General features: G+C 51.7%; 2 protein-coding genes across 2 annotated transcripts; both read left to right on the forward strand.

The window, feature by feature from the left end:
• Nucleotides 1-333: 333 nt before the first annotated feature.
• On the forward strand, nt 334-9,408 carry ZMYND19 (zinc finger MYND-type containing 19). Its single transcript, XM_025476026.3, has 6 exons — nt 334-489; nt 1,568-1,627; nt 2,601-2,707; nt 3,320-3,460; nt 8,353-8,533; nt 8,800-9,408. The coding sequence occupies exons 1-6, from the start codon at nt 439-441 to the stop codon at nt 8,941-8,943; spliced, it is 684 nt and encodes a 227-aa protein (XP_025331811.1). The 5' UTR covers nt 334-438; the 3' UTR covers nt 8,944-9,408.
• A 6,709-nt stretch (nt 9,409-16,117) lies between these two features.
• On the forward strand, nt 16,118-25,870 carry DPH7 (diphthamide biosynthesis 7). The gene is made up of 6 exons (XM_049114910.1): nt 16,118-16,182; nt 18,135-18,307; nt 20,742-20,811; nt 20,917-20,982; nt 21,240-21,412; nt 25,223-25,870. Exons 1-6 carry the CDS (start codon nt 16,118-16,120, stop codon nt 25,657-25,659), a joined length of 984 nt encoding a protein of 327 aa, XP_048970867.1. The 3' UTR covers nt 25,660-25,870.
• The last annotated feature ends 69 nt before the right edge of the window (nt 25,871-25,939 follow it).

Below are 25,939 nucleotides of genomic sequence, written 5' to 3' on the forward strand. Positions count from 1 at the left end.
CGCCCTCGGCCGCGCCCCTCCCCCGCGCTCCCACTGCTCCTCAGTGCGCCGGCGTACTTCCCCTCCTCCCATTGGCCACGGCGCGGCGGCGCGCGCAGGCCGGCGCGGGGCGCACCCCGCGATTGGCGGGTCGGCGGCGGGCGGGGGTGTGTCCGCGTCGCACCCCGCCTCCGGCTCCGCTCGCGGTGGTGCGCGCGGCGGCGGCGGCGGCGGCGGTGGCGGCGTCGGCGGCGGTGGCGCGTGGCAGGTCCGGCGGGCCCGAGGCGGCGGCGGCCCGAGCCCGGCCCAGCCTCGTCCCGCCTGGCCCCGACCCCGGCCCGCCGGCCCGGCCCACCCGGCGCGCCGCGGCGCCGCCCCGGCCCGGCCCCGGCCCCGGTCCCGGTCCCGGCCCGGCGCCTCCCGAGGGAGCGGCGCCGCCGGCCGAGCGCAGGCCTGGCCATGACCGACTTCAAATTGGGTATCGTGCGGCTCGGCCGGGTGGCCGGGAAGGTGAGCGGCGCGGGGGCGCGGGGCCGCGGGGCCGCGGGGCCGGGACGCTGGGCTGGGGCCGTGGGGTCGGGGGCTGCGGAGCCGGGCGGGCGGGCGGGCGGGCGAAGGGTCCCCGCGGGCAGCACAGCGCCCTTCCGAGGCGGCAGGACGGTGTGCGTGCGTGTCGGCGCCCGCCAGCCCGTCGTGGAGCCTCGCGCGGGGTTCACGCTGCCGGCGCTGGCCGAGTGCGGACGGGCCTCGATGGGCCTCCCGGAGCAGGGCCTCCCTCTGCTTCTCTCCCTTACCTGGCCCCGCCCTCCGCGGGTTCGAGGCCGGGGCTTCCTGGCACCTGTGGGCATTGAGGCTTGGCTGTTTCCAGGAGCCGGCCGGCCGTGCAGCTGCTCCAGCCACGGACCTTACCCTGGATGGGAACCCTGTTCCCATCCCCAGCGGCGGCAGCTCCTGGTGGGAGACAGGAGCAGAGGCAGTCAGATGAAGGTAAAACCGACTTAGATCTTAGAAGGAGGCTCCCCGAGCAAGAATGAGACTAGTCCGTTTGGGGGGCCGTTTCCTGCCTTTCCTGCAAGAGGAATGTGGCTTTTTACCTGGGGAAGGGTGGGCTCCCCATCGGCTCTGAGACCTTTTCTTATTCAGTGACTGGTTGCATTCAGATCATCCTTTAAAACTTATTTGGAACATTTCAGAAGAAAGCTAAACAGTTCAGTGAGCACCTGTGTACTGCCACCCATCCTAATAAATAAATGTTTTCGAGGCCTTCTGTATGCCTTGTCTCACTCCAGGGCCCCTCCTCTGTTCCGAGGAAGCCCCAGTCTCAAATGAGGGTCAGCAGCACCTGAAACACAGCTTAGAGGTTAGCCAGTCCAGGGGCACTTAGGGCTTAGGCGCGTATGGATGGGAAGTGAAGCCTGATTCCTACTCCTCTGGGACAGTCTGGAGTGGGAAATGACCACCTGCCTTGGGGGTAGGGTACTTGGTGCCCCTCACCTGCTAGCCTCATTTAACCTGAAGGGGCGGTTTCTGTTACTAAAACTTTACTGTGACCCTGAATGTAACATTGCGAAACGTGGTTAATTTCCAGACGAAGTACACACTGATAGATGAGCAAGATATCCCGCTGGTGGAGGGCTACTCCTTTGAGGTAAGGATGGCTGTTTCTCTGTGGGCCTGCTTTCAGCCATTGCTTGAGGAGGGTCAGGAGGAATGGGTTTTACCCTGTGTTGTTGGTTCTCTCCCACTTTCACCCTGGTGCAAGTAGATCACATTGTGTCGTGTTTGTGATGATGTTCAGTTGGATAAGCCCTGGCTCCCTAGGGGACTGTCCAATGCCACCTCATGTTTCTTCTGGCCTTGGCCCAGCGTTCCTCCATCCCCCATCTTCCTGAGCTCCCTTGCCTTCCACTCTTCTCTGTGGGATGAGCTTCTGTTCACCTGCCCATCCTCACCTACCGGCTCCTCCACTTCAGAAATCCTTGAGGGCTCTGTGGACCCACTATGCTTTATCTCAGCCCTTCGTGTTTTTACAGAAAGGGTGGCCCTTGAACAAGAGTTTGAACTGCACAGGTTAACTTAGATGTGGGGGGGTTTTGATAAACATAGTCTATTACTGTAAATATATTTCATCATGACTTCTTTGAAAACAGTTTTCTTTAAGAATATAGCATACGATATGTCTCACATACAAAGTTTGTGTTAATCACTTGTTTGCCTCAGTAAGGTTTCTGGTCCAGAGCAAGCTATCAGTGAAGTCTCCGGAAGTTAAAAGTCCTATGCGGATTTTCACCTGTGTGGGGGCTCTGTACCTTACCCTACGTGTTCAGGGCTTAGCTATTAGTTACTTGTTCAAGGGTTTGTTTTTCTCACTGAATTGTGGGCATTTTCTAAGAGTAGGAAAACTTGTCTCTTTATGTCTACAGTGTTTTGCAGAGTGGTTTGTGGAGTATGTTGGGATACAGGGCTGGCTTCTCATGTCTGGGAGCCTCTGCAAAGCCCGGGGTCCCAGAAAGAGGCCTCATATATTTGCTCTAACTTGTTTGTTTCACTTCACTTCTTTAATAAAGTTTGAAAATGTAGCTGAGACCTGAAGGCTTTTTAACAGACCATTTCTCTCTCAGGCCCGGATGGAAGTAGATGCAGATGGAAATGGTGCTAAGATATTCGCATATGCCTTTGACAAAAACCGAGGAAGAGGGTCAGGAAGGCTCCTTCACGAGCTGCTGTGGTAGGTGTTTATGAGCTGCTTGTTCCTCATTTGGGTACTGCATGCAGCAACCTGTCCCTGTTGACAGAGGATGTGTTATCGGAGTCATGCTCCCCCCACCACCCCTCTTGTTACCTTTGAATCATTGCCGCTAACCCAGAGGAATGGCTCATTTGTATAGCGTACCACTAATGGAGCAGTCTAAAAGTGCACTTTCTGCTCAGGCACTTGTACTGGGCATGGCTCTCTCTCTGGGGTAGGGAGGACTCTGCTCCGTCCACTGTGTTCTTGCTGAGCCTGTTGGTGGGATGTGAGGAATGGCCTGCCTCCTCGTGGCGTCCACGGTGGAACTGCTGCTTGGAACTGCTCAGATGGGGTGTTCTCTAGGCTGTGTGTTTGATGGTTGGGGGCTCCATCCTTGGCTTTTTGCAGCCCAGCTCTCAAATCAAGGGGCTGAACTGTTAGCATGGTCCATCTTGTTTGACCACAGACTGACTGACATACTTGGATTCCTCTCAGCAGCCTTGTTCCTGACGCTCTCTGTCAGTGTGGCGAGGGGCCAGTTCAGATCCCACAGCTGAAGTATTTAGGGAGGCCTGAGGTGGCCGATTGCAAGACTTGTCTGTTTCCTAGGGAGCGGCACAGGGGAGGCATTGCTCCCGGCTTTCAGGTGGTACATCTCAATGCTGTGACTGTGGACAACCGCCTGGACAACCTGCAGCTGGTGCCATGGGGCTGGCGTCCCAAAGCAGAAGAGACATCCAGCAAACAAAGGTGGGTCTCATTCAGGGCCTGCTGAAGCCAGTGGAGGTGCCTCTGGGGGAAAGCCCTCCTCCAAGCCCTTGTGTTTTTATTTCTTAAATATTCTATTTATTAGAGTGTGCAAGTGAGCAAGAGCCGGGGGGTCGGGGGGTAGAGGGAGAGGGAGAAGCAGACTCCCAGAGAGTTGCAGGGAATTCTGTGTAGGGCTAGATCCCAGGACCCTGAGATCATGACCTGAGCCAAATGCAGGTGCTTCACCAAGTAAGCCACCCAGGTGCTTTGTCCTCCAAGCTCTTGATAACAAGAGGAGCCCCTGTGTCTGTTCTGATGCCTCTGTAGACATGGAGACCTTAGTTATTTTACCTCAAAGTGTGGGATCCCTGTTTTTTTCGTGGGGATACAATACTATTTTGATGGTTATTTTTTTGGGTTAGTTTTCTAATATTAGCTCTAGTGGGGAGAAGGGTCGTTTGGACTGGATACCTGCACATAGGCATGTTTGCTCTGTGCGCCTGAGAAAAGTTGGAGCTAGGATGCCCCCTGCAAACACATGTCTTTTTTTGTCACACTCTTTTGCTAAACATTTAACGTAAACAGTGGTTTAAAAGAGGCAAGACAAAAAATAATAATAATAATAATAAAAATAAAAGAGGCAAGACATGGGGCACCTGGGTGGCTCATTTGGTGAAGCATCTGCCTTTGGCTCAGGTCATCATCCCAGGGGTCCAGGAATTGAGCCCCACATCTGGCTCCCTGCTCAATGGGAAATCTGTTTCTGCCTCTGCCTCTATCTCTTAAATAAATAAATAAATAAATTAATTAATTAATTAATTAATTTAAAAAATCTTTAGAAGAAGCAGGATGATGTATTTTAGGGGATCTGCTGCTCAGCCTCCATCTCTGTGTGGTCCTGAAAACTTCTGCTCAGGACGGCACAGGCATTCCATTTGGCGAGTAGGATGTTGAAGGCAGTTGGCAGTTCCTGTGGCTCCAAGAGCAGCCCAGGTCTGAGCTTCATGGAGCCCTTGGGAAGAGTGGGAAAACCAGCAGGATGGGAGTTGGGAGCTGAAATGAGCCAGGATGTTCCTGGCCACACGTGCATCATCTGTGGGGTCACAGGGGCTCTCTGGGGTTTGTGCATGTCCTGAGCCTCTGGGAAGGTGGTGTTACCCACAGAATCAGTGTCCACGGATCCACCCTGGGTTGTCCAACATGGATGTGTGAACAGAAGCAGACAGGTCTCCTACCGCTTACTGCATACCTAGGGGACACCATCTACCCCTTCACCCAGCAGTAGATCTGCTCCGTCCAGAACTCTGTGTAATGAAATCTGTTACTTAAGGCCTTTGTGTGACTCATGGTTTGGCCAATCTGTGGTTGAATGTTAACATTAACTCATCTGAACACCTTCTATGGTCATGAAATAAGAACCGCAATTGAGAACACCTGTTTGGAAAAGTATCTGTTATGCCCCAAGCCACCCTGTCCAGTGTCCTCTGCTGGGTTGGGGCCAGCTGCCCCCATGCTCCCCTAGGCCACTTCTGGGAGGCCCAGGATTGAGGCTGGGCTCTTGAGGCTCTCTCCTTTGTGTCATCCCAGGAGCCAACCCAGTGGTGCCATCCTTAGTTTGTCAGCCAGGGATTTAGACCTAAGTTCAGCAGTGGTCACATCACTTGTAGGTCAGAGCCAGCCTGAGTGCAGCCTGAACTCTTAGCTGGCCTACACATTCTGTGTCCCCCATTTCTCAGCTGGTAGTCTCCATGAAGCTGGTCTTGTGGGAGTCACCCTGTCTGTGAGGCAGGGAATATGGCCCTGTGGCTTTCTCTCAGGCCTGTATCTCTTGCTCTGGTTTCCTTCAATGTGGGGTCTCATCTGTTAGGGGGAAGGGCCTCTTTGTCAAAGTGTTTTTCTCTCTTCTTTTATTTTTTTATTTTATTTTTAAAGATTTTATTTATTTATTCATGAGAGACACAAAGAGAGGCAGAGACACAGGCAAAGGGAGAAGCAGGCTCCATGCAGGGAGCCTGATGCGGGACTCGATCCCGGGACTCCAGGACCACACCCTGGGCCTAAAGCAAGCACTCAACAGCTGAGCCACCCAGGGATCCCTCTCTGCTTTTAAAAGCCAGCTGGGCCAAAACTTGCCTGTCTTGTAGGACTTCATCGAGGGCTCAGAACACAACACCCTCCTACATCCTGACTCTCCCCTTTTTCTTTCCTTTAGGAAACTTACTGTAGTGAAATGCATGTAACATTTACCATATTAACAATTTTTCTTTTTTTTAATTTTTTTAAAAAAATTATTTATTCATGATAGAGAGAGAGAGAGAGGCAGAGACACAGGAGGAGGGAGAAGCAGGCTCCATGTGGGAAGCCCGACGTGGGACTCGATCCTGGAACTCCAGGCAGGCGCTAAACCGCTGAGCCACCCAGGGATCCCCAACAATTTTTCTTTTAAGATTTTATTTATTTATGAGAGACCTATATAGAGAGGGAGAGACACAGGCAGAGGGAGATGCAGGCTCCATGCAGGGAGCCCGATGCGGGACTTGATCCCGGGATCCAGGGATTGCGCCCTGAGCCAAAGGCAGATGTTCAACTGTTGAACCACCCAGGTGTCCCCCCCTTTTTTTTTTTTTTTTTTTAAGATTTATATATTTGGAAAAAAAAAAGATTTATATATTTGAGAGGTAAAGGGAGCATGCATGAAAATGTGCCTGGGCAGTGGGGGCTAAAGGGTCATAAGGCACAGAGAGAAAGGGAGAGAATCTCAAGCAGGCACCATGCTGAGCAGGAGCTCCATTGCATAATCCTAAAATCATAACATGAGCGGAAACCAAGAGTTGGACGCTCAACCAACTGAGCCACCCAGGTGCCCCCATCGTAACCATTTCTGAATGGCATCAAATACACTCACATAGTTGTGCACCATCTCCACCAGCCGTCCAGCCATTTTCACAATATTTCCATTGTCCCAAACTGAAATTGTGTCCCCATTAAACATAGTCCCCTCCCCACCCTCCCATTCTCCATGTCTGGGTCTGACTCCTCTAGGGCCTCCTGGGAGTAGAATCCTACAGGATTTGTCTTTTTGTGACAGGCTTATCTCAGCACAATGTCCTCTGGGTTCATCCCTGATGTAGCCTGTATTAGGATTTCCATCCTCTAAGATTGAATGATAATCCTTTATACACCACGACAGATGCTTGAGTTGTTTTCATGTTTTAGCTATTGTGAATAATACTGCCATAACGTAAGAGTGCACATGTCTCTGTAGGACTCTACCTTCGGTTTGTTTGAGCATATGCCCACCAGTGGAATTGCTGGATCATATATTGCTGTTTTTAATATTTTGAAGAACCACCATAGTGTTTTCCACGGTGGTTGCATCATTTTAAATTCCCATCAACAGTGCACAAGGGCTCCAGTTTCTCCACATCTTTGCCAGTACTTAGTATGGTCTGGTTTTTGTTTTGTTTTGTTTAAAGGAATAGTCGTCCTAATGAGTATGAGGTGATATCTCATTGTGGTTTTGATCTGCATTTTCCTGATGATTGGTAATGATAATACATTTTTCAAGTGCTTTTTGACCGTTGGTATGTTTTCTTTGGAGAAGTGTGTATTCTGGTTTTTGCCTATTTTTAGAGATTTATTTATTGACAGAGAGGAAGGAGAGAGGGGCAGGAGGAGAGAGAGAATCAAGCAGACTTCCCACTGAGTGCGGAGCCCAACGTTGGGCTCAATCTCACGACCCTAAGGTTGTCACCTGAGCTGAAATCAAGAGTCGGATGCTTAACCAACTGAGCCACCCAGCCTCCCATTGCTTATTTTTGTTATTTTATTATTTATTTATTTATTTATTTTATTTATTTATTTATTTATTTATTTATTTTAATTTATGAGAGAACACCAGAGAGACAAAGGAAGCATGAGTTAGGGGGGAGAGGGAGAAGAGACTCCTCACTGAGCAGGGAGCCTGATGTGTGGCTAGATTCTAGGACTCCGGGATCATGACCTAAGCCAAAGGCAGATGCTTCACCAGCTAAGCCACCCACGTACCTTCCCCCCCTTGCCTATTTTTAAATTTGGTTGTTTTTTTTTTCTTGTTGAGTTATGGAAGCTTTGCATGTATTTGCATGTATTCTTTCCTTATTTTGTGTGTTGCCTTGTTAGCTCTGTGGATAGTGCCCTTTTTTTGTTGTTTTTCTAAGTAAGCTCTAGGCCCAACATGGGGCTTGAACTCCTGACCCTGAGATCAAGAGTTACGCACTGTGCTGTACCAACTGAGCCAGCCAGGTGCCCTGAGGTCCTAAGTTTAGGTGCTTGATCCATTTTGAATTACTTTTGGTAAATAACCTAGTCTCTCAAGGCTTGGCCCCCATGGGGGTGGTAGGTTGAAGGGTGTGTTAACCTGTTATTTTGCTCTTGAAGGGTGAGTGGTGCTTCCTTTGTGATCTAGCACTGGGGGGCTGCTGGGGCCTGCAACTGCCTCCCAGCCTGTGCTCCTGTGGGGCCTGTTAGGGCACCTCAGCTCTAGCTAGGGTCAGGGAGGATTCTTTACTTGCAGGCTTCTGGTCCACTAAGGACCTAGAGCATATACAACATCAAAGGGGAGGCAGACCAGCTGGGGCAGAAGCAGATGCCTCTGGGGCCATGAGCAGAGAGAAGGGCTGCTAGGCCTCACTCAGGTGTCTGTCCTGAGACTGCAGGCCCAGATTTTGGGAGACTGATGAGTAAGGTAGACCTACCCCCGCTCTGTACACACAGATAAGCCATGTTATGTAGTAGGAGTGGGCCAAAGAAAAGTCACGTTGTAAAGCTGAGCCATGATGTCACGTCATTGTCATATCCCTGCCTTGGCTGTCTGACTGGAGTGTGCTGAATCATCTGCTTTTCTTTTTAAGGGAGCAAAGCTTATACTGGCTGGCGATTCAGCAGCTTCCCACGGACCCCATAGAAGAGCAGTTCCCTGTCCTGAATGTGACCCGGTACTACAACGCCAATGGGGACGTGGTAGAGGAGGAGGAGACTTCCTGTACCTACTATGAGTGCCATTACCCTCCCTGCACGATGATCGAGAAGCAGGTACCAAAAAAAAAAAAAAAAAAAAGAGAGAGAGAAGCAGGTACAGGTGTTGCCGTGAGTGCTGGCTCCAGGCTGCCGCACACCCGCTGTCCTAGGCCCCTACAGACTCCCAGGTCTCTCTGAGAGCCCCCTCTCCAGCAGCTTCTCCATTGCAGTGGCTGTTCCCTCCAGCCTCATGCATGGGGTTGCTGGGTCCTTTCTGCTTGAGAGGTAGTGTTTTCCTTGGTGTGATCGTGAAGCCATGGTGGTTCTGTGTGTCCTTTCAGCTCCGGGAGTTCAACATTTGTGGGCGTTGCCAGGTGGCCCGGTACTGTGGCTCCCAGTGCCAGCAGAAGGACTGGCCTGCCCACAAGAAGCACTGTCGGGAGAAGAAGCGCCCTTTCCAGCACGAGCTTGAGCCAGAGCGATGACCGGACTTCCAGATCTTCCTTGGGCAAAGCAGACCCAGACTGGTAGCTGACCTGGAGGTGCTGAAGAAGCCAGTGACTGCGCACCCACGGCAACTGCCACAGAGGCCCTCTCGTCATGGGTACTTTGTGTGGGCACAGCTCTCCCCTCAGTGTTCATCTCCAAGCAGAGACAGCTGGGGAGGCTCCCACCAGGACGCTTCTCATTATTTATATGTTAATATGTTTGTAAACTCATGTACAGTTTTTTTGGGGGGAGGCAGTGGGAGGGTTAGAAATTACAAATAGAATCATTTGCTGTAATTCTCAAATGGCAAACGGTTGGGCCACATGTTTAAAAAAGTCTAAAAAGTGTCACATAGTGGAAGCTTCTCCTGGGCAGCTGTAGCCCCCTGCAGCCCCATGCGTGGCCTGCATGGGGTCATACCTACAAGGCAGAGTAAAGGGGTGGAATCATCGAGTGCCTCAGCCGTTCTGTGCTCTCCTTTTTGCCCTTGATGGTGTTGAGGTTTATTTTTTAAGTGAATTGAGGTGGTCTGGGGGTGGGAGTGGAGGTTGCCTTTATTCCTGGGCTGAGAGAGAGAGATGGGGGAGGCAGGGTACTTGAGACCCAGACCTGGGCTTGTCCTGTGTAGGAGTTGCTGGGGTAATGGAATAGGTGGCCCTGTTAGTGGGATGAAATGTTCTCAGCCTGGCACAGATAAATTCTCACCTTTATTCATGTGCTGACTGGTGGATCTTCTGCCCAGCCAGGTTCCTGAAGTCCTGCCTGTGGATTAAAGTAGTCAGGGTGAGTGAGTCTGCCTCCAGGGAGCCACAGATGTCTGAAGGCTGGGCAATGTCTTGTGCACCTTGCAGAACCACATTAGGGCAACAAGCCAGGCTGTGCACCTGCAAGCTTACTGGTCTCCAGAGCCAGCCAGCCAGCCAGACTGCTAGAGGCTTTATTTCCTCAGAGAATGAAGTCTGGCCATCCCATGCCCCATGTTGGTCCCAAGGATTCCTGCTATACTTTACCTCGTGCAGCTTTTCCGCCATCTTCTAGTGTGTTCCTTCTGCCTTGTGTGTTCTCGTTGCTTTCCCTGACATGGGACAGCTTCAGTTTGTGAGTTGAGCTTCTGGTAGGTTCTTTTGCAGTCCTTGGGGGAGTCCTTTTGGGCAGTATGTCTTAGAGAGCAGGACTGAGGAAATCAGGCAACATACAGGGAGCAGGAGGGCTCAGTTCTAACTCTTAAGGGAGGGTCTCTCAAGGTGAGAGAACCCCACTTGCTCAACCCTTTGCCAGTGTGTGAGTTAGATGCAGCCTATTTTCTAGGTCAAGGATATCTTTGCTCTGTAGGTGAGTTCCACTCTAGGTCTCTCCAGACCTTAGGCTGAGTGGTAATTGGGGCTCAGAAACCTCTTGGGGAGGGAATATGTGTGATCCTGAGAACCAGTCTCACAGATAACAATTGTCTTGAACTCTTAGAACGTTCCCAGGGCTGGTGTCCCTCCTGTTTCCAGAAGCCAGCGCTGGTCAGGACTGTGGAGGGGAAACTGTGTAGGCTGTCACGGGGTTTGGGTCATCTTCCAGGTATAGGGCCTTGGGTGTGCTTTCACACAAAGGCTCTGGGATGAGGATGCACCAGACCATAGACTATGGTTCTTGCCCATGTACTTTGTGTCTGGGCACTTCAGTCTGTCTGCATTCTCTGACTAGCACATGTTGTCCTGTGGTCACTTACTCATCAGAAAATTACATTGAAAGGTCTCAGCTGACCTGTAGAACACCACACCAGGTCCTGACACGTGGTTGGTTTCTTCCATGTCACTTGGTTCATCGGGAGTGGCCTTGGCCTAGGGACTGCTGTCCAATGTGGCTGTTTCAAGCAGGTGCTGCAGCTGGTAGCTGTTTCCTGATTGGGCTATGCCCCTGTACTGTGTGTTAGAGACACCCCTCCACCCCCAGGTCTGTGCTCGTGAAAGGCTCTGGATGGAGCTTGGAAGGTGGCTGTAAGGGTCCTAAAGTTGCACATGTGATGGCTCTCCCCTTTGCTCACATCACTGCCATGTCCCCTGGTATGGACACTGTCAGGAAGGTACTATAGGATCCATAGGCTGTTTCCCCTATTTGTTTCCTTTGTCCCTTCTCTGATACCAGCCCCTGGTTTTCTCCTCTGATGGTCCCAATCTCTTGATCTTTGTAGCCATACATCTGAGAGTATGTTTAACATTCAGATGGTGAAAATTAGGGGCTTGTTTGGAGTGTGCTATGTGGAGCTGCTTGACTTTTTTTTAAGATTGTTTTAAAAGATTTTATTCATTTATTTGAGAAAGCGTGAATGAGGAGGAGCGGCAGAAGGGGAAGCTGACTCCCTGCTGAGCAGGGAGCTCAACATCAGGATTGATCCCAGGACTCTGAGGTGATGACCTGAGTCGAAGGCAGAAGCTTCACCAACTGAGCCACCCAGGCGTCCCTTGACTTAGACTTTTTTCCTTTAAGTTTTTGGTTTTGTTTTGTTTTTTTAAATGTAATCTGTACACCCAGTGTGGGTCTGAAACTCATAACCCCCCCCCCCCAAAAACAAAAAAAAGAAACTCATAACCCTGAGATCAAGAGTTGCATACTCTAGCAACTGAGCCAGCCATTTCAGAAAGTCCTGTTGCTTCCTGACCCTTTTCTGTTGCTCGGTATTTTTAGCCAAAGTCCTACTGCTAAACCACAGGTGAGTCCCCAGGTATCTACATAGATTTCAGTGTCACCATGTCCAGTTACCTGTGGCTATCATAACAAAATGTCATGAAATAGATGGCTTAAAACAACAATGTGTCATCCCACTGTGGAGGTCAGAAGTCCCAAATCAAGGTGTTGGCAGGACTCCGCTTTCTCTGAAGACACAGGGAAAGGTGTGTGTGTTCCAGGCCTCTCCTAGTTTCTGGCAGTTTCAGGTGTCCCTTGCCTTGTGGATGCATAATACCAGTCCTCTGCTTTTACATTCTCTTCCTTATGTGGGTCTGTCCCGCATAGGGAACAGATCACCCCTTCCTAAAGATCCCAGTCACATATTGGACTAGGGCTCACCCTACAGACCTCATTTTAACTGGATTGCCTCTGTAAAGACCCTGTTTCCAAATGTCACATTCAGTGGTGCTGTAGGACAGGACTCCAGCATATCTTTTTGGAGAGACAAATTAACCCATCCTTAATTAACCATGTCCAAAACTTGCCTTCCCCAAACCTATTCTGTAGAGTATGTTAATTTTCTTGAATGGCAGCAACATCTACTCGAAGTCTCCCAAATCAGATTGTGGCTATGCCAGGTGTCCTCCCTTCCCTTTGGGCCCAGATGCTGACCCTGCAGAGGGTCCACCTTCCTGCCCACTACCCCAGCCGGCGAGGATCAGGCGCCCCCGGCTGTCCCTGGCTCCTTTCTCTGCTGTCCTGGCGGGCGGGTCTTTGCGTCCCTGGAGCAGCCGGCAGCCCTCTAGGATGGACATGAGGGACAGGGCAGCATGGCCCAGCCCCTTGGGGGCCAGCCTCCGACCAGGCTCCCTGAACCTCTGGGTCCTTTGCTCACCCTTACTTACATGCCCTGTTTCTCTCCTCCTAAGAGCCCAGCTTTTGTGCGATTTCCTTTGGACACTCTGCTGTCCCCCCCCCCAGATACTCGCGTCTCCCTGGAGGGCCGGATGTGCGCGCTGGTGCCGGGACCCGTAGGGGGCGCCCGAGCCTAGCCCGATGCGTGGCCACGGCGGCCGGAAGTCCCGCCCCGGCGTCCCGGAAAGGAGGGAGGCGACGGCGGAAGTAAAATACTGGACCGCTTGGAGCTCAGCGCTCTTCTCCTTGCCGCTCCGAACGCAATCCCCGCTCTCACCGCGGACCTCAGCCCCCACCCCAGCCGCGACACCCCCCCGCTCTCACCGCGGACCCCAGACCCCACCCCGGCCGCGACCCGCCCCCGCTTTCACCGCGGACCCCAGACCCCACCCCGACCGTGACCTCCCCCGCCCCCGCTCTCACCGCCGACCCCAGCCCCCACCCCGGCCGCGACACCCCCCCGCTCTCACCGCGGACCTCAGCCCCCACCCCAGCCGCGACACCCCCCCGCTCTCACCGCGGACCCCAGACCCCACCCCGGCCGCGACCCGCCCCCCGCTTTCACCGCGGACCCCAGCCCCCACCCCGACCGTGACCTCCCCCGCCCCCGCTCTCACCGCCGACCCCAGCCCCCACCCCGGCCGCGACACCCCCCGCTCTCACCGCGGACCTCAGCCCCCACCCCAGCCGCGACACCCCCCCGCTCTCACCGCCGACCCCAGCCCCCACCCCGGCCGCGACCCCCTCCGCTCTCACCGCGGACCCCAGCCCCCACCCCGGCCGCGACACTCCCCACCCCGCTCTCACCGCCGACCCCAGCCCCCACCCCGGCCGTGACCTCCCCCGCCCCCGCTCTCACCGCCGACCCCAGCCCCCACCCCGGCCGCGACACCCCCCCCGCTCTCACCGCGGACCTCAGCCCCCACCCCGACCGCGACCCGCTCCGCTCTCACCGCGGACCCCAGCCCCCACCCCAACCGCGACCTCCCCCGCCCCCGCTCTCACCGCGGACCCCAGCCCGGACCGCGACCCCCCCCCGCCGCTCTCACCGCCGATCTCAGCCCCCACCCGGACCGCGACCCCCGCTCTCACCGCGGACCCCAGCTCCCACACCGACCCTACTCTCACCGCCGACCTCAGCCCCCACCCCGACCCCCGCTTTCAACCTGGCCTCTCCACCCCGCCTTCGCCGCCCTGTCTCCGCTGCGTCTGCGTCTGACACCTGGGTGACGGGAAGTCGCGTCCGGCTGCTGCAGGCGGTGGACACGGAGTACACCGCGGACTCGGTGGAGTGGTGCCCGCTGGAAGGCTGCAGGCACTTGCTGGCCTGCGGCACCTACCAGCTGCAGAAGCCGGGGGACCAGGCCGCCGACCCTGAGAGCAAGGTGCGCGGTGCCCTCCTGGCCTCAGGCCGCTGTCTAGGTCTGCGCTCCCCACGTTGCTTCTTGTGTAGGAGAGGTCCCAGGAGGCAGAGCCGACCACAAATGTCTGGCCTGCGGTGGGGAAGGCTGGAAGAGAAAAGTCTGTAGAGTCACACAGGAGATGCAGATGTGACATTGGCCTTGTGGCCAGAGGGGGCGTTAGAATGGGCACTTTTTTTTCTTTCTTTCTTTCTTTCTTTTTTTTTTTTTTTTTTTTATTGTAAGTAAGCTCTACACCTAAAATGGGGCTGGAACTCACAGCCCTGAAATCAAGAGTTGTATCCTCCACCAACTGAGCAGCCAGGCACGCAAAGTGGGCATCTTGAAAGCCCCCTGTGTGCAGGTGTGGCTCTAAGTTTATGGATGAAGCCTAGAGCAAAGAGGAAATGGGAATTTGAAGGAGCCATACCTAATCTCTTGAAGGCGTCTGTTCAGATCCAAACCAGGACACTTTTAAGAATAACTGGCACTCCAGCAACAGGTCCTAAGCCAGGACCTTTCCAGGGCAGATGAGTCCTGTTAGCCCTCTTAGAAGGAGCATTCTAGAGGGACCTGGCTGGCTCAGTGGGTAGAGCATGCGATGCCTGATCTCAAGGTCATAAATTCAAGCCCCACATTGGGTATAGAGATTAGTTAAATAAAACTTTTTTTTTTTTAAAGGCATTTTATGGGCAGCCCGGGTGGCTCAGTGGTTTGGTGCCACCTTCAGCCCAGGTGTGATCCTGGAGACCCGGGATCGAGTCCCACATTGGGCCCCCTGCGTGGAGCCTGCTTCTCCCTCTGCCTCTGCCTTGTCTGTGCCTCTCTCTCTGTGTCTCTCATGAATAAATAAAGTCTTTTAAAAAAAATAAAAATAAAAAGGCATTTTATGCTGAGTCCAGCAGAGTTTGCCTTCTTACACATTAATTGTATACGAGACAAGAGACATTTCTCCAACTTAGAGATCAGAGGTGCTGCTTCCAGGCAGAGTTCCAGTCTTTTTTTTTTTTTTTTTTAAGATTTTATTTATTCCAGGGAGAGAGCAAATGAGCAGGGGGAGGTGCAGAGGGAGAAGGAGAAGCAGACTCCCCACCGAGCAGGGAGCCCGATGCGGGGCTCCATCCCAGGACTCTGGGATCATGATCTGAGCCACCCAGGTGCCCCCAGAGTTCTACAATCTTGGCACAGCTTTTCTTTCCCTTGATTCCTTTCCCCATCCTTTGGGTTTCTCAGTATCTTTTAGGGTAATCAGAATACATCTGTATCTTTTTAGAGTGCACCTGACCTTGATGAGCCTCAGATCCGTTTAGGTCGTCTCTACTTGTATAGTTTTAGTGAGGACAGCACTGCTTCCCCCCTGCTTGAGATCCAAAGGAGGGACACTTCTGCAATCCTGGACCTGAAATGGTATAACATTGATAACAATTCCTCTTCTCTGAAATTTGTCACGAGTGTATGTTCATTTAATCAGGGGAGGCTGATGCCTGTCAGCATTCAATAGGATGGAGAAATGTCTGAACTTTTTCATTTCTTTATTGTCCTGCCCACCTGTTGGCACTCGGAGGTAGACTTGAACTCCTTTCGTTTGCCAGTTTCCAAGGCCTAGGGTTGGTATCAGTCTGAGATTTGATGCTGGTTTTCTGATTCATAAGCTGGGGAATCTTGGGACAGAATTGTAGGCTACAACCTGGTTTGGGTTTGAAAAAACATTTTTTTTAAGATTTTACTTATTCATGAAACACAAAGAGAGAGAGAGAGGCAGGCAGAGGGAGAAGCAGGCTCCATTCAGGGAGCCCAATTCAGGACTTGATCCCAGGACCCCAGGATCACACCCTGAGCCGAAGGCAGACACTTAACTGCTGAGTTAAGTGCTGAGTCATCCAGGCGTCCTGATAGAGCTGAAAAAAAAATTTTTTTTTTTTTTTTAAGATTTCGTTTATTTATTTACTAGAGACACAGGCAGAGGGAGAAGCAGGCTCCATGCAGGGAACCTGATGCAGGACTGGATCCCGGGACTCCAGGATCACACCCTGGGCCGAAGGCAGGGGCTAAACCGCTGAGCCACCCAGGGATCCCTTAGAGCCGAAATTTAAATAATAAGTTACTGAGGTTCATAATGCTCTCCTGTTTTCCGGGCATATCCTGTGTTCTGACTGGCGTATGAATTCTTTCCTCAGGTGCCACATCCCGGTGGCCGGCCATGCCCTCTTGGGTGTGGCAAATGCTGGTGGGTCCATTGAACTGCTCCGCTTGGTGGGATCTGAGGTCAGTAAGTAAAGCCAGGAGTTGTGGGAGGTGGAAGGCATCTGAATGGAGAGGATTTGGGCATGAGGTTTTGCTGCTGCAAACCTTTTTGTAGCATGGTTCTGTTCAATGGCAAACTTTATCAGAACACATTCTAGTCTAGCATGCAGTCTATTTTACGTTATTGGGTCTGCATCTAACTCTAAGAAGACGTCACCTTTTGTGTCAACAGGGGAAGGGCTAGTGGCAGGGTATTCATTCACCTGTCCATGGACCAGCATTCTTAGGTTGATGATGCTGGGGCCCAGAATAGCAATGAATTTCCTATGTGAAAGTGGTATTTGTCACCCATAATTAGGAAGGCATATGTTTCCCATATGGCTTTCTCAGAGCATTTGGTATTGATCAGTACCACACATTTGCAAAATGACTACATCTGATTGTTGGAGGATCAAGAGAACAGGGAAGTGAGTAAACAGCCCACAAGACCAAGCCCTGACTCAGTGGGAGGGACACACCCTAGCATAGGTGTGCAAGTGAGGCTGGAGCAGGTCTGCTTGCTGTTGGAGTTACAGCAGCTGAGGGCTGTGCATAAAGGGCCTTGCTGCCCGGTCTCAGGAATAAGGGAGGAAATACTTTGGGAAAGACTATGGGCCCCTGAACCAGATTCTGGCAGGAGCAGAGAACCCCGGGAATGGACTCTGAGGAAGCAGCCTGCTGGGAGCCTTTTGAGAGAGTTAAGCCCTGTTCAGGTTGCCAGGGTAATAAAAAAACTTACCTAATCTTAGAAAAGAGAAATGTTTAATGGCTAGTTGTGGCTTCTGAAAAGGAAACTAAAGGAAAGATCCTGTTGTAGCTGTCCCTGAAGACAGTGTGTCCCAACATCCCTTGAGGTCCGGAGGGGTGGGGAGTGTGTGCCCGTGGTGCTTCCTGGAGCCCATGTAGGTGGCAGGACTGTGCTGGGAGTGCATGGACAGTGAGGGGGTCTGAAAAGCAGAGAGACCGGTTTCCCCTGAAGCCACATGTGTGGGAAAGTCCTCCTGTGAGTGTGTGAGCTCCTGGAGAGCAGGGGCAGGCCCCCAGTGCCTCCCGTTCTGCGGTGAATGAAGGGCTAACACACTTGTTCATCTAGCAGTAGATGAGGGAGTGATGGCCCCTGAGGAGTTGTCGTCTTTCCAGGTTTCTGGGCTGTTTTCCTTTCCCTGTTGCCCCTTTCTCCCCCCACTGAAACCTTCCCCCCTGGGACCCTTCCCCCACTGGAACCCCTCACCTGGACCTCTTCCCCCCACTGGAACCCTCCACCCTGGGACCTTCCCCCCACTGGTACCATCCCCCCCAACCTGGACCTCTCCCCACCCACTGGAACCCTCCCCCATCTGGACCTCTCCCCCACACTGGAACTCTCCCCTACCTGGACCTCTCCCCGCCCACACACTGGAACCCTCTCCCCACTGGAAGCCTCCCCCCACTAGAACTCTCTTCCTACTAGACCGCTTACACGCTGGAGCTGGTTTCCTGCTTTGCCCTGGAGAGGCAGTGCCTGGCCTTGTCTCTGGATTGGTCCACCAGGAAAACTGAATGGTAAGGGTTGGTGTTGGTGAGCAACCCCAAGTCTCTCCTCTGAGGATGCAAGAGAGGGTTGAAACCTTGTACCAGCCTTGATGGCGGCTTCCCAGAACTGGGAATATCACTACCAGTCCTAATGTAGAAAGAAAACGTTCCAACCTTTCAGATAAAAGGGATGATGTTTTCATCAGGAGAGCTGACACTGGTTTATTTTGACAAGCTAAGTGGTAGTTTTTGGTTTCTGCCAGATGCCAAAACTCCTTCACAGGCACGTCCACATACCAGGTCCGTGGAGAACTTCTCCCATGACAGGTCTCGGGTGTCACCAGTCAGGAACCAGAAGAGGGTGATGAGTGGGGTCAGTGAATACATTCAGCCGGCTTACTCTATTGGTTCCCTGTGTCTAGGGCCAGTGACCAGCCCTTGAAAATCATTAGCAGCGACTCCAAGGGGCAACTCCACCTGCTAGAGGTGAATGAGGCGGGGACCAGGCTGCAGGATTTGGCCTCATGGCATGCCCATCAGTTCGAGGCCTGGATTGCTGCTTTCAATTACTGGCAGACAGAAATAGTTTATTCAGGTAGGTATTTCTCCCCATGGGGGAGGGAGGGAGTGGGCAAGCATGGCACATGGTGAGGCCGTGACTCCGGACGTGTTGGCATCTTGAAGACCCTTTGTGGAGACAACTGTAGTTGCTATTCATTACTTAGCTGTCCCTTAGAAAGTGAAGTGCACTTGGCTGCAGGCTTGGGGTCTTGGATACCCCAACCCCTGTGTTGGAGTAGCAGGAGCCCTGCCTCCTGCCACTCTTGGTATCTGATCCCTTGCTCCAGCTGTGAGAAATCCAGAGTTCCCACATTTTTCACTGCTATTTCTAGGCCCAGTGTTGACTTTGTCATGTTGGATTTCCAGTTTGTCTCCTCTTTTTTTTTTTTAAAGATTGATTGATTCATGAGAGACAGAGAGAGATAGAGAGACATAGGCAGAGGGAGAAGCAGGCTCCATGCAGGGAGCCTGATGTGGGACTCGATCCTGGGTCTCCAGAATCACGCCCTGGGCAGAAGGCAGGCGCTAAACCGCTGAGCCACCCAGGCATCCCCCAATCTCCCTTTTTGGATAGTTTACCTTCCTGAAGAAAAGCCCAAGAGATGGGGGATCCCTGGGTGACTCAGTGGTTTAGCGCCTGCCTTTGGCCCAAGGTTCGATCCTGGAGTCCCAGGATCAAGTCCCACATTGGGCTCCCGGCATGGAGCCTGCTTCTCCCTCCTCTGGTGTCTCTGCGCCCCTCTCTCTCTCTCTCTCTCTCTCTCTCTCTCTCATAAATAAATAACATAACGGGCCCAGCTTTTTCCACCCTGTTAGGACTCTGCTCCAGAAGCATCACCACCTGTCACTCCCACGGCTGCTCCTCCTGTCTGTGCACAATGTGGCCCTCATGGTCAGCCTGGGGCATGATCCTGGAGACCTGGGATCGAGTCCCATGTTGGGCTCCCTGCATGGAGCCTGCTTCTCCCTCTGCCTGTGTCTGTGCCCCTCTCTCTGTATCTCCATGAATAAATAAATAAATAAATAAATAAATAAATAAATAAATAAATAAATAAATCTTTTAAAAAAAAAAAAAAAGGTCGCAGGGCCTTGCAGACCACAGGAAGGGCTTTGGGTTTTGCTTGGAATGAAACAGGAGCACTAGCAGGATATGAGCAGAGAGAGGGATGACATTTTCTGACTTGTGGAAATAGACTGTGAGGAGGTCAGGGCAGAGCCTGGAGGCCTGCATGCAGGTGGTGGCAAGATGGCCTCAGATCACTCTGGAAGCAGTGCACAGGAGGGAAAAGTGGTAGGACTTGGGATATATGTGTGCAGGTGGGTCAGGATCATCAGGACATCCTGGTGCACAAATGTGGGTGTGAGACAGAGGAGAGACCGGTGTGTAAAGACTACAACCAGGCAGCCTGGGTGGCTCAGCGGTTTAGCACTGCCTTCAGCCCAGGGCATGATCCTGGAGACCTGGGATCGAGTCCCATGTCGGGCTTCCTGCATGGAGCCTGCTTCTCCCTCTGCCTGTGTACTCTACCTCTGTTTCTCATGAATAAATAAATAAAATCTTTAAAAAGAAAAAAAGGCCACGACCAACTTCCTCTGTGCATCTGCCATGGAATGGCAGCTGATACCAAGGCTCACCTGCAGGCATCACACCCAGTGCGCTGGCTCTGCTGGTTGACTTGTCCTGTTTGTAGTATGCTCGGTAAGTATCTGTGGGATGGGCAGGTAGTTGAATAAAAGGTAGATAGGGGGTATGGGTAGGTGGGCATATGGAAGACTAGGTGGATGGATGGATGGATGGATGGATGGATGGATGGAGAGGTCACACTTAGGTGGAGAGGTTGTTCTTTTGCTTCTTTTCATCCTCCCTGTTTTTCAGCCTTGCTCCCTTCCTTCAGGATACCCACCAGCATCCTATACCTTATGGTTGCTTTTCTTCAAAGACTGCTTGTGGACTAGGGGGCCAGCTTCCCCTTTCTTCCCATTTTTTCAGTTCCCTAAGACAAGCACAAGGGTCGTTTTTACTGCAGGATTACAAAGGGTACTTCCCTTTAAAACACATGGGGGTGTGCAGAAGGTTCCAGAAACATAAGAAGTGCTCATGTTCACTGTGTCCTGCATGTAGTTCCTGTTCGGAGTTCTTTGATACTGGTGACTTTGGTTTGCGACAGCCGGGAGCAATGATTGCTGGAGCCTAAAGAGAGGGCAGTTGAGCCATGTTGTAACCTGGAAATTCTTCCCCTAACCTCTTGGCTTTCCCTTTTATTCCTGTAGCCTGAGCCCCCCAGCCTTTCCTGTCTCCTCTGCAGGCACCCTCTTCTAGTCTGAAGACAGTTCCAGCACAGGGCTCTTCTGCGTGGGGCAGCCTAGAACCACTGGGAAGTCATCACAGGGGTTTCCTCACAGGCGTAAATGCTCTCCCTGAGAAGTGGCTGCTTCCTTTATCAGTGGGCATTTCTGTCTCCACACAGGTGGAGACGATGGCCTTCTGAAGGGCTGGGACACCAGGACACCCGGCACATCTGTGTTCACTAGCGACAGGTAAATTATCTAGGGACCAAACCTCCTGTCCCTTCCCTGTGGACTTTGCACTGGAGATGTGCCCCTGTGGAGGTGCTTGCTCAGCCCATGCACTTTTGCCTGTAGACACTCCATGGGTGTGTGCAGCATCCAGAGCAGTCCCCATCGTGAGAACATCTTGGCTACGGGAAGGTGAGTCCCTTAGGGTTGGTTCACAGGGGTCCATCTTCTACCTGTCACTTCCTTTCCTCATGTTGACCATTGCCATGTTGTTTAATTGGACGACTCTCATACCAGAGTGTAGGTACCTGGGCTTGGGGAAAGGAGACTTTGTCCTAGAGGAATGAGTGGCGTGGGCTTCCCTGGGAGATGTCCCCTGCCACCCAGGGCCTTGGGGAATAAGTGGGTGTGGGCTTTCCTGCGTGATCACTGTGCTTGATGGGTTTCAGCTATGATGAGCACATTCTACTGTGGGACACTCGGAACATGAAGCAACCATTTGCAGACATGCCCACACAGGGCGGAGTGTGGAGGCTCAAGTGGCACCCCTTCCACCACCACCTGCTCCTGGCAGCCTGTATGCACAGTGGTTTTAGGATCTTCAACTGCCAAAAGGCAATAGGTGGGTAGGGGCCCCACGCAGCCAGGCCTGGGGTGGGGGGTGCCTGGCTTCCTGCCCCATTGTTCTACCAGGCCCTTCCCCCAGGCACCACACCTTCCTAGGTTCACACCCTCCGTCTCAGCAAGGCGGGTGTCTGGGCCAGCTCCCAGCCTCAGTCTCCAGCACTCTGCTCCTTAGCCACTGTTCTTACATAACGGGCCCAGCTGTTTTCCGCCCTGTTAGGACTCTGCTCCAGAAGCATCACCACCTGTCACTCCCACGGCTGCCCCTCCTGTCTGTGCACAATGTGGCCCTCATGGTCCCATGTTCCCAGCATGCCACAGCCCTCTGCTCACATTCTCTGGGCATTGCCTGGCAGTGGTCAGACTCTGCCATGCCTGAGCTACACGAGGGGATGGGGGGCAAGAGCAGCCCTGGGGGTTGCACTTTAAGTGCTACAGTGGGTTCATGGCATTGCCAGGGAAACCATGGCCTTTCTCTAGCCAGTAATTCTTTATTGTCAGAACTTTCTCAGAGCACCTGCGGGGCTGAGTTGGTGAAGTGTCTGCCTTCAGCTCAGGTCATGATCCTGGGGTCCTGGGATCAAGTCCCACATCAGGTTGCCTGCTCAACGGGGAGTCAGCTTCTCCCTCTGCCTCTGCTGCTCCCCTTGCTTAACACTCTTCCTCTGTCAAATAAATATAAACAGGTAAAGTCTTTTAAAAAAAAAAAAAAGAATCTTTTCACATAATTTTTCTCTTTTCTCAAGCCCCCAGTGCCCCCTTCCCCTCCTCATTCTTGGTTTGTGATTCCCCCTCCCTCCTTGTCCACACAAAGAAGTGGTTAGAGACACCAGCTCACCAGCACCTCACCAGCACTGTTCTGAAGGCCTGTCTCTGCGGAGCTGGGCTAAGCTCCAGGGCTTCCTGTTCTGCCTTCCGTCCCCCGTCTGTCCCGCATCCATTCTGCTAGTTACACCAACATGCTGTTCTCATTGAAAACCATGTGAGGGCTTCTTTTTTAATGTGGGTATTTACAGTGATCAGTTTCCCTCTGAGCACTACTTTCCCTGGATCCCACCAATTTTGGGAGATGGTAGGTTTTCATTCATCTCAAAGCACTTTCTAATTTCCCTTGTGATTTTTTTCTTTGACTCATTAGTTATTTATGAGGTTGTTGTTTAATTCTACATTTTTGTGACTGTCCTAAATTTATTTATTTATTTTTTAGATTTATTGATTGATTGACTCATTGATGAGAGACGCAGAGAGAGAGGCAGAGACACAGGCAGAGGGAGAAGCAGGCTCCCTCAGGGGAGCCCGATGTGGGACTTGATGCCAGGACCCCAGGATCATGCTCTGAGCAGAAGGCAGACGCTCAGTCACTGAGCCACCTAGGCGTCCTCCTAAATTTCTGTTACTGATTTCTATTTTTATTCTTTTGTGGATTCTTTTAAGTTTATTGAGAATTGTTTTGTGTTTGTGGTTGGGTCTCAGCAGTCTATGTGCTCTTCAGAAGAGTGTGCTCTGTGGCCGTGGGCGGAGTGCTCTGCAGATTCTGTTCAAGTGTTCTGTTGATTTTCTGGCTGATTGTTCATTATTTTTTTATTTAAAAAATTTTTTAAGTAATCTCTACACCAACATGGGGCTGAAACCCACAACCCTGAGGTCAAGAGTCACCTGCTACCTGAGCCAGCCAGGTGCCCCTGGTGGCTCTTTATTTTTATTATTTATTTAAACATTGTTTTTTTTTTTTTTTTTACTTATTTGAGAGGGAGGGAGACAGTGTGTGGGCATGCATGCACATAGTGAGGGGAGGGGCAGAGGAGAGGGAGAGAGAGAGTGTGTGGGCACGCATGCACATAGGGGAGGGGCAGAGGAGAGGAAGAGAGAATCTCAAGCAGACTCCTTTTGAACAGGGTGCTGGACATGGGGCTCCATCTTACCCCCCAAGATCATGATCTGAGCTGAAACCAAGAGTTGACACTCCACTGACTAAGCCGCCCAGGTGCCCACACTGGTTGTTCATTATTGGAAGTGGGATAGTGAAGTCTTAAACTGTCATGGTTGAATTACGCATTTCCTCCCTCATTCCTATTCATTTGTGCTCATGTGTTTTGGGGCTTTGTTGTTAGGTGTATGTTTATGATTGCAATTTTGTATGTTGTGAGGATCCCTCCTCTTTCTAGTAACCGTGTGTGTTGGAGTCTATTCTCTCTTAGGGTTGCTGTCTGCATGGTGGTACATCTTCACTGTCTTTGGCTTTCAGTCTGCTCATAGCTTGGAGTATGAAGTGTGTCTCCTGCACTGGTTGTGGATTGTTGTCAGCATTTTGACATTCTGCCTTCCTTAGTGTGCTTCATCAAGAGGCCCATGATGCCACTTTGTCTCTTTCCTGCTGATAAGGTTAATTTGGTCACCTGGTTAAGGTCTCCTCTGGGTTTCTTCACTATAAAAATATTTTTTTCCTGTGTAATTAATAATAATTAGTCTGTGGTTAGAGTGGTTGAGCCTTTGTTTTCATCAGACTTCACTCAACCCATTGATTCTTGCCTGAATCAAATTACCATAATTGCAAACTGGTGGTTTTCTATTATTTTTTTAAGATTTGTTTATTTGAGAGAGAGTGTGCATGGGTGCATGCAGGGAGGAGGGGCAGAGAGAGAGAGAGGGAGAGTCTTCAGCAGACTCTGTGCTGAGTGTGGAGCCAAGCGGGGGCTTAGTCCCACAGCCTTGAGATCATAACCTAAGCCAAAACCAAGAGTTGGGTTCTTAACCATCCAGGAGCCCCTATTATCATTTTGTCTACATTTTAAAATTAGCACTCTTTTATAAGGAAGAGCTTTAGTTTCTTCCATATATCTGTATTTTTTAACTGCCTGTCTAGATGCATGAATTTTTGTTACTCAGTGGGCCATAATGTGTTACTGTCATTTACTCATTATGTTTACTTTGTCCTAGAGTTTTCCCACGAAGCCCCCTGAAGCCGTCTCCTGTGTCCTGTTCACGTGTCCCCACTGATTTTTGAGTACTTCTTCGATTTTTGGCCACCAGGCCGTCCAGCTGGTGACAGTTTCCTAAGTTCACATCCCCAGCTCACTGGCCACTAGTTTTCTGTGGCTGCTCTTGCCATCCTTGGCCTTGCCCTGGCCCCTAGTACTTCAGGTGTGGAAACATCTTGTCATTTCTTTTTCTGGTCAAATGTTGCTTTCAAACCTTCCACAGCTGGACTTCCTTCCAGTCCTGCCCTCCAGCCTCAAAGTTGCCATAGCAACTCACCATAAGGAAAACTGCTTAAACTCTTTGGTGACTCCTTTCCAAGCTCAAACCCAGACTTTATGGAGCATGCAGAACTCTGCAGGATTTTGACCCCCAGACGTGTCACAACTCCCTGATGGCATTTCAGCCCTGGTCACGTTTGTGGCTGCCCAGTGGTGTCCTGTTCTCTACTTTACATATGGTTGTTCTCTGTTTCTCATGCATCCCTGTCTCTCCCAGCTGGCTAATTCCTTTGTCCTTGGCTTTGAAGTCTTAACTCAGAGACTTTTGCCAAGTCCTCTCCAACTTGGAAAGGCACCCTGGCCCATGTGCTTCTGTAGCCAGACTGATTCATCTGAGGCATGCACATGCACTCACTACAAGATGAAGGTGTGTTTTCTTCTCATCTGTCTACTTCTTGAGGATTCCTTTGTGTGATACACGCAACACTCGTTGCTGACAAATGAGTGGCTGCTTTTAGCAGTCTCCCTTTGAGAGTAAGCAGGGCCTCTTGTTTGGGGGTGATAAGATCAACCCTGGGTAACATTGAATCTCCTGTGTTCTCTCACTCCAGACGAGAAGCAGGAAGCCTGCACAGTCTCTGTGTCCCACACGTTGTCCAACTCATTGGTATATGGAGCTGACTGGTCCTGGCTCTACTTTGGCAACCTGTCCCAAACCCACCAGTCATACCACTTAGGGTCCTCTCCCTGCAACAACTCAGGAGCCAGGGCAGCACATCTCTGTAGCATGAAGGCTATATACCAGTCACCAGCACCCTCTCTTCATCATTTAGCAGAGGATGTTGAAGAGGATCACTCCAAACTGAGAACTCTTCTCCAGCCACTCACAGAGGATATGGTAAAGAGTGGCACCCGGCTGCATACTGCAGGGGCCAAGTTCTGTGACCGTGACCTCTATCTGGAAGCAGTGAACTCGGATGCTGACCTCCTCGCTACTTGCTCCTTTTATGATCATGTTCTTCACCTCTGGAAGTGGGAGAACATCTGAGCTAGGGAAGAAGTTGGTTGATTGAAGTCATAAAGACCATTTCCACAGATAAACCCAAGTGCGACTTTGGTGAAGTGCCCTCAGATCATCTCGTTGAGTTTTCCTGTATTCCACAGGTGACTAGAGGGTTTGGTGCACCTCAGGGGCTCTACGGTGTCAACGGTCAAAGAAGCTCTTGGCTTCTCTGAAATAAACCTTAACCAAGTGGTGACTCTGCCTGAGAGCAAGAATTGCTAGCTGTTGTGGGAGGGAAGGGTCTTGGTTCCCAACTCAAACTTGT

The sequence above is a fragment of the Canis lupus genome, chromosome 9 (genome assembly GCF_003254725.2).
Source record: "Canis lupus dingo isolate Sandy chromosome 9, ASM325472v2, whole genome shotgun sequence".
Taxonomy (NCBI): Eukaryota; Metazoa; Chordata; class Mammalia; order Carnivora; family Canidae; genus Canis; species Canis lupus.